General features: G+C 42.5%; 1 protein-coding gene across 1 annotated transcript in view; it reads right to left on the bottom strand.

Annotated features, from left to right (window-relative positions):
- Nucleotides 1-544: 544 nt before the first annotated feature.
- kcnj19b (potassium inwardly rectifying channel subfamily J member 19b) overlaps nt 545-8,861 on the bottom strand; it is a 31,576-nt gene continuing 23,259 nt past the window's right edge. Inside the window, exons 2-3 of the mRNA XM_064923656.1 lie at nt 3,200-3,416; nt 545-2,449 (exon numbers count right to left, since the gene is read on the bottom strand). Of these exons, the coding sequence (XP_064779728.1) occupies nt 1,734-2,449; nt 3,200-3,416 (933 nt within the window). The 3' untranslated portion in view covers nt 545-1,733. The remainder of the gene's footprint in view (nt 2,450-3,199; nt 3,417-8,861) is intronic.

The raw sequence follows: 8,861 nt of genomic DNA, 5'->3' as shown, positions 1-8,861 counted from the left end.
AGATCTCAATCCCATTGAGCACATCTGGAACCTGTTGGATCGGAGGCTGAGGGCTAGGGCCATTCCCCCAAGACATGTCCGGGAACTTGCAGGTGCCTTGGTGGAAGAGTGGGTTAATAATGCAGCTGGTGGCCACACCAGATATCGACTGTTACTTTTACCTTTGTTCAGGGACACATTTTTATTTTTATTTTTTTTATTTTACCTTTATTTAACCAGGCAAGTCAGTTAAGAACAAATTCTTATTTTCAATGACGGCCTGGGAACAGTGGGTTAACTGCCTGTTCAGGGGCAGAACGACAGATTTGTACCTTGTCAGCTCGGGGGTTTGAACTCGCAACCTTTCGGTTACTAGTCCAACGCTCTAACCACTAGGCTACACTATTCCATTTCTGTTAGTCACATGTCTGTGGAACTTGTTCAGTTTATGTCTCAGTTGTTGATCATTTTCAAGTTTGGAATTGTACACATAAATGTTGGTAATAATAATAATGTTGTTACAGTTGATAACAAGACAAAGAAAGTGACCAAAAGGGTTACAGGCTGAGTGCAAAATACTTTCATTTAAATGGAAGTTGTTGAATCTTGTTATGTTCGTACAAATATTTACACATGTTAAAATAAATGCATTTGACAGTGAGAGGACATTTCTTGTCTTGCTGAGATGTTCCAAAGGTCTGCATCATAGATGCTAAATGTGTTTATGTTAATTAACGGTCAATTACCGTGAGACCAGCAGTTATTTGCTTGACAGTCACTAGCTGACAACATTTCATGACCACCACAGCCCTAAATAGGACTCAACCAAATCAAACTTGATTTAAAGTTCATTTGAAGTTTGATTTGATTCAGTCCTATTCTTTAAAAGTTACATCTCCTTCAAATGTGGATATTTGGATGCTTTGACAACCAAACTCAATTCAACGTTACTAAATAGCATTACATTTGAAATCAACCAGAGCTTGAAAACCTAGGGCTATTGCAATGTCTAATTTTAGTTGAATTCTTGGTTGAATTGAAACAATAGCTGTTGCAAATGCTATATAGCCTAAATAAATACCATAATTGATGATATATGAGTGATATATTATGGTCGCATTTCATTTGTTCTGTAAAACCTACCCTTTGGATTGACTTTGATAGCAACAGTGAATCTGTTTAGTTTTCAAGTGGAGATCTCTCAAAAATCATTCTCAATCACAATAGCACATTGGTAATAGTCAGTGACAAATATCTTAGCTAGGTAGAGCTGCGCATAGTTAAAACTCTAGATGGGAGACCAAAAGATAGCTGTAGATTGATCAATTCTCCAGCAGGAAGTGCTACCTAGCATATCATTTTTTTTCTGATAGTGGATATAACGTTAAAGATCTGACGTTGTTTTAAAGGTACAAATTCAACGTATTTTATACAAGGTTTGTCTATGTGGAAATGTGGTTAGCATGATGACATAATCCTGTGGTAGAAATTTCCCGTTGATAATTTTTTCAAATCCACTGTATTTTCCACGAAGATTCCACGTCACAATATGTTGTCAAATTACATTGAATCAACATTTATTCAACCAGTTAAAATAGCCATAAACGGGCAAAAGTCATCACAGTAGTCTAATTTCCTGTTGAAAACCGCATTACCCATTAAGCATGGCTTTCTATATCTATTTAGAGTTTTTGGGAATCTGTTTGTTTCCGGTGATTAATAGTCATTTCACGGTCAATGGTCCACGGTCAATATCAGCGGTCAGCGTTCATGCGGCGCAGTTTGTCAGGCAGGTTATCCTCCGGCCACCCCCCACCCACAGGCAAAGGGATTTGGACAGGGGTCGGATTTGGGGCTGGGATGGGGCTCAGGGCAGGGGGAAGTCTCCACTTCTCCTGCTCCCCAACTGAATAAGTCAGAGTGTCTCCAATACCTGGACCCCCATCTAGTGCCTTAAGCTGGAGCTTCTCCTCCACCTTCCCCTGGCCAAAGCCCCCGGGGATGGAGCTGGAGACCAGATGCTGGACCCCCAGGGGCAGACTCCCCTGGTCAACACTGCTCGAGGCCTTGTCCCCAGGCTGGGCTCCTCCAGTCTTCACCCTCGTTCGGAGGTCCTCCTTGTAAGAGCTCATATGCTGTAACTTGCTGGGCAGCCTCCCCATCGCTTGTTCCTGGGTAGCCTCTCCATGGTCGGCAAAGTCCACTGACAGCATCCTCTCCCTGCGGCTCCGGCTCCCATTCCCCAGGGGAGGGGAGGTGGTGACGCCTGGTGGAGGGTTGGGGGAAGTCAGGGAGATCTTCTCCTCATGCTCCTTGATGCTGTAACGGGGAGTGTTGACCTCGAAGGTGTTGTGGAACTGGGAGTAGTCAACCCGGAAGAAGCCCTCCTCCAGGGACATGACGGGCAGGAAGCGGTGGCCCCACAACACCTCGTCCTCTGTGTAGGAGGTCCGTGCCTGACACGTCATACCTGGGACAAAGGGAAGAGGAGGGAGGGAGGGAAAAGAGTAGATGGGGAAAACAGAGAACAGAGGGGAAGATAAGGAGAAAAACAGAGGTTAAAGAGAGAGAGGTGCATAGAAGACAAGGCAAAAAGAAGTACACAGAGACAAGGGGAGGGAAAGACGAAGAGAGAAATAGAGCGAGAGGGAGAAGTGTCGGAGAACGACAGAGATAAAAAAGACAGGGAAAGCTATAATTTCATCTAATATTTAAAGATAAATGTGATATTCTCTTAAATATTTGATTTGATTATACTGGGAATGGTAGTCCTCGTATTTCGCCTCAAAGGAATGGAGAAATATTTATTTATTGTTTTTAAAACAAAATACAAGCAAGACTACAAAATATACATTATACAGATGAATTAAAGAAACAATCCGCGATTTGAAAAACAATGAAACCACTCTCAAAATCATAGATAGAGCTACAGTATGAATACAAGGACTGACCATCCAGTCATTAGATCAAAATGATCGTTTTAACCGTGTTTTGAGCATTATTTAAAAACTGAGGTTTGACGCTATAAAGTGTTTGTTTACAAACAATGGAGAAAACAAGCATATTTTGGGTTCAGATAGGTTAAGACAGTGAGGCATTAACTGTATATTCTTCCATCAAAGGTTATATATCCTTAATTTAAAAGTCCAGAAATGGATGTACCAATCCCAGAATGTCCCTTTAAAGTACAGATTGAATGAAAGAAAGAGTCTGCTTTTACCAGTGGTTTCCACGATGCCCTCCAGGATGACCACGATCTCAAACTCCTCGTTCATGAGCGAGCGCTGGGACAGGTCAAAGAAGGGACTCTTGAGATTGATCTCGTGGCAGATAGTCAGAGGGGACACCAGGAAGAGCTGGTCGGCCCCCGTCCCAAATCCTACGTCTAGCTCACACTGGTCCAGGGGTAGAAACTCCCCCTCCGGAGTCTGACGAGACTGGGGAAACAAAAGTGTGTGGCACATGGTATGCCTGTAAGAGGAGGGATGTTGTGTAAGAAACTGCATACTGCAATACTGTGATATGGTGGAAACTCAGTACTACTGAACAGGGATTCAATCATTTTCAGGAGAAGATACTATAGCATTTTCCCTCATGCCTCTGAACTGTTGACAGACTTCATATCTGTGACAGTGACGCATAGTGAATTGTGCATAGACCTATCAAATGTGTAATTGTCTGAAGAGTCACAATGACAGTCCTGGGATCCCGGTTACCCATTTTAATCCCTACTACTGTATATGCCTTACAGATCCTTTCAGATCTATGAGTAGCTATTGTATAAAGAAGGGTCTAGAAGAGGGGGTAGGGGAAAGTGGTTCATTTTGGACTGAGTGTCTTATAAACCAAATTTTCAAAGTGCAAGACTGAATCAGATAAAGACGGATCCCCTACTCCATTTCCTCTTCAGTGTAGCAATTACTAAGGACTTAAAACCAGCTCTGTAAGCTGCATGAAGGAAGATAACTATTTTGGAAACCTGAAAAATAATCACTGTGGAAATGAAGACAATTGATTTCCTAAAATAACTTTACACGACCCATTGTGCTGCTTACAACTGACCCATTTACTTTCGGCTTATAGCGTTGGGTTCCTATCGTTCTCCCGAACTCTCCGGTAGCGTGCTCTAGCACGGAGAGCCTGGCCTCTTTGACGAGACTGCCGGGAGGACCACAGATGGCGAAACAGACTGCGATTCTTATTCACAGCGTTGTTGGGGACAGAAGGGTGCGACATTTCACAGGAAGGAGTCTGTACCCACGGTTCCCTCATCGCCTTGGCTTGGAGAATCTGTTTTTTTTCCCCTTAGTATCTTCACATTTTAGTGCCAGGCACCTATGGTGCATCATTAAAATGTCCCACAGCAACTGGAGGAGGCAGTGTGCAAGGTACATGTTTACGGGCAATGTTCCTGTTATGGCCCTGGGGTGAGCACTTAACCTGAACAACATGCGAGGGTCGTACCCACTTTAAACACATAAACCCTTTTATAAGGCATATTGCTTCACAAATAAGTACTAGGCAAATGTCATGTCAATAACTGGCCTGCTAATGTTTGCAGCTCCTACTCTCTTCAACGACACCACGCATAAGCGCACCGGCTTTGTGAGAGTGAAAAGTTACACTTCCAGTGTAGCAAGTAAAAAAAAAAAAAAAAATTATAGAAAAAAAAATGTCAATATGCGCTTATAATGTGAAGAAATAGCCTAATAGTTTATCAACATTTTAAGATATAAGGCATATTGCTTCACAAATAAGTACTAGGCAAATGTCATGTCAATAACTGGCCTGCTAATGTTTGCAGCTCCTACTCTCTTCAACGACACCACGCATAAGCGCACCGGCTTTGTGAGAGTGAAAAGTTACACTTCCAGTGTAGCAAGTAAAAAAAAATATATTTTCTAGAAAAAATGTCAATATGCGCTTATAATGTGAAGAAATAGCCTAATAGTTTATCAACATTTTAAGCTAAACTTTCTGATCTGTTGTGTCAGCCTCATTGCTTAAAATTGTGGTTTTACTTTGGGATTTATCCCATTCCACAACTGTCCCAGACTTTGTTCGGGATATTTATTTCTAACACAGAATAGAATAGGTCAACTTTTGCACTATGGGGGACAGGAGGTTGACATAGGCTAGTGATTTTGCTGTTTGTTAGGCCTAATCATGTTGTTGGCTGGCGAAAAGTAAACGTGGACAGTTCTTCCAGTTGTGTCACAGATGTGTCTGTCTTCCCTTGTAGCCTGTGAGAAAGACCTGATCATGTGACGGAGAGCCATTTGAGTGAGAGGTGCTTTGGAGCTTGCCGCTGGGAGAAGGGAATATAGTTATTATATTCAGCCCAAGGGCACAACGGCCACTGTCCGCAGATGGGGTGGATTTTTTTGTGGGGGCATTACAAAGGGGGCACACAAAGGGGATGCAGCCAGGAAATTCTAGGCATTATCAAGTGCTTGCCAAATTGTGAATGAGAGACTGTATAAATACACAAGGGATAATGGTGAAGATGGTTGACACCTGGAGGGGTGGTGGGGGGTGGAGACAATCACAAAGACAGGTGAAGCAGATCAGGGTGTGACACTATCACGTGCATGTCAGATTGTGCACGAGTGACTGATGAAGTGTGTACAGCCTGCGCAAAAAAAACTAAGCAGAGCTCATGCCTTCCAATGCAACTCCACCAGTGGCTTGTGGGGTATGTGTAGAAGACAGGAGATGCTAAATGTGTTTATGTTAATCAACGGTCAATTACCATGAGACCGGCAGTTATTTGCTCGGCTGATGAAATGTCATGACCACCTCAGCCCTAATTGGGCAAAAAGTGAGAGACCAAAGAGAAAGACAGAAAGAAGACGTGTGCAAAGCCACACTCTTCAGAAGTCTTCCCTCTTCAAAGTAAATCCATCCTATAAAGCAGTGGTTCCCAACCTTTTTCGCTTACTCTACCACCAACTGAATTTTGCTCCGCCAGGAGTACACCAGAAGTACGCTCTGATGTGCATTTTACCAGTAGGCCTACGGTATCACGAGTCTTATCAAGTACCCACAGAGGTCCCTGTACCCCTGGTTGGGAACCACAGCTATAAAACCAACACACATAACACATCTCCCTCCAAGGATTCCCGGATGTAACTACTAAAAAGATGAGGGAAAACCAGACAGCTGTGGCCCTCAGATCCCTATTATACCTGTGCCATTATCATAGCAGGGAATCCAATTCAATATTTAGTTATTTCGACATTCCCAGTCATGCTTCCCATGGCTTTTCATTCTCCTACACCAGAGGGGCATTCTTTAATGGCTGTCAGTTGATCAGTTCACCCACAGTGAACAAAATGATTGCTATTTCTTCTCTGTAATGTGACCATTTATGATGCATTTATGGTCTTAACAGGGCTTGAATGCACCTCACAGAGATGATACGTAGTGATCTGTGACCCCCTCAACACTGTATATTTGAGCCCCTCTGTCACGTTTACTCCCACTTCGGCCTCCAGGCCATCAGGCTGCTGATTATTTCGCACACCAGCGCCTCATGACACTCACCTGGACTCCATCACCTCCTTGATTATCTTCCCTATATCTGTCACTCCCCTTGGTTCTTTCCACAGGTGTAATTGACTCTGTTTTCATGTCGGTGCGTTGTTTGTGTTACGTGTTTACTGTTTCATTTATTTATTAAAAAACAAATTCCCTGAACTTGCTTCCCGACTCTCAGTGCACACGTTACACCCTGTAGATGATGTGCCTATTGAGATATTATGATATTAATATAATATTGTGATATTGAGTATAAACATCTTACAGGTTATGGCAAGCTGACATTGTATGTGATCTCCACTCAAAATATATTGTCTTGAGTGCCATAGTGGAAATGAATGTGGCCTTGGACAAGAACTTGCAACAGAGTCCATGCTTCAGACAAATGTAAAAAAAAGTGAACATATACTAAAGTTTAATCCAACTGAGTTTGAGTCAACTTGAAAGCATAAAAACAGTAAGCAGGTGATTGTGATATGTACAAAATGTAGCAAATTTATTGAAACTAAAAAACTGAAATATCACATTTACATAGGTATTCAGACCCTTTACTCAGTACTTTGTTGAAACACCTATGGCAGCGTTTACAGCCTTGAGTCTTATTGAGTCTTGTTCTTGAGTCTCACGCTACAAGCGTGGCACACCTGTATTTAGGGAGTTTCTCCCATTCTTCTCTGCAGATCCTCTCAAGCTCAGTCAGATTGGATGGGGAGCGTCGCTGCACAGCTATTTTCAGATCTCGCCAGAGATGTTCGATCGGGTTCAGGTCCGGGCTCTGGCTGGGCAACTCAAGGACATTCAGAGACTTGTCCCGAAGCCCCTCCTGCGTTGGCTGTGTGCTTAGTGTTGTTGTCCTGTTGGTAGGTGAATCTTCGCCCCAGTCTGAGGTCCTGAGGGCTCTGGAGCAGGTTTTCATCGAGGATCTCTCTGTATTTGGCTCCGTTCATCTTTTCCTCGATCCTGACTAGTCTCCCGGTCCCTGCCTCTGAAAAACATCCCCACAGCATGATGCTGCCACCACCATGCTTCACCATAGGGATGGTGCCAGGTTTCCTCCAGATGTAATGCTTGGCATTCAGGCCAAAGAGTTCAATCTTGGTTTCATCAGACCAGAGAATCTTTTTTCTCATGGTCAGAGTCCTTTAGGTGCCTTTTAACAAACTCCAAGCAGGCTGTCATGTGCCTTTTACTGAGGAGTGGCTTCCGTCTGGCCACTCTACCATAAAGGCCTGATTAGTGGAGTGCTACAGAGATGGTTGTCCTTCTGGAAGTTTCTCCCATTTCCACAGAGGAACTCTGTAGCTCAGTCAGAATGACCATTGGGTTTTTGGTTCACCTCAAAAGGCCCCTTGTTAATATATATTTTTTAATTTAACCTTTATTTATTTTCTTCCCCAATTGCTCAGTTTGGGAGGGCAGACAGCTCAAGGAATAGTCTTGATGGTTTGAAACTTCTTCAATTTTAGAATGATGGAGGCCCCTGTGTTCTTGGGGACCAGACATTTTTTGGTACCCTTCCCAGATCTGTGCCTCGACACAATCCTGTCTCGGAGCTCTACGGACTATTCCTTCGACCTCATGGCTTGGTTTTTTCTCTGACATGCACTGTCAACTGTGGGACCTTATATAGACAGGTGTAGACAGGTGTGTGCCTTTCCAATCAATTGAATCAATTGTCCAATCAATTGAATTTACCCCAAGTGGACTCCAATCAAGTTGTAGAAACATCTCAAGGATGATCAATGGAAACAGGATCAACCATTAGCTCAATTTTGAGACTCATAGCAAAGGGTCTGAATATCTATGTAAATAACGTATTTCTGTTTTTTTATTTTCAACACATTTCAAACATTTCTATAAACCTGTTTTTATATTGTCCTTGTGGTTATTGTGTGTAGATTGATGAGGAAAAAACAATATTTAATACATTTTAGAATAAGGCTGTAACGTAACAAATTGTCGAACAATTCAAGGGGTCTGAATACTTTCAGAATACACTGTATATTATTGATTGACTGACCATGGCTTCTCAAGTCGCCCAGTACTGCAAAAAAATAAACATACACAAGTTTTTCTCAACTGCCAATCTTTCTTTCTCTTATCTTTCATTGTCTCACACTCTTCTTGAATACTGTTTGAATACATTCAGTAATCACTGACTGTATGTGACAGGACAAGAGAAAGCAAAGGTTCCAGCCTACTGCTTTCATCAATCCTACAAAATCAGGAAGCTTCAGGGAAGGGAGGATAGATTTTTTTTCATTATGATTTTTTAAATGATTCAAAGAGACATTTCCATCATGAGAGGTGCGTGTACTGTAGTACTACTCCCTGTTTGTATT

This window comes from Oncorhynchus masou, chromosome 18, assembly GCF_036934945.1.
Source record: "Oncorhynchus masou masou isolate Uvic2021 chromosome 18, UVic_Omas_1.1, whole genome shotgun sequence".
Classification (NCBI taxonomy): domain Eukaryota; kingdom Metazoa; phylum Chordata; class Actinopteri; order Salmoniformes; family Salmonidae; genus Oncorhynchus; species Oncorhynchus masou.
The sequence above is the reverse complement of the archived record's forward strand: the minus strand, read 5'-3'. Positions and strand labels throughout refer to the sequence as shown.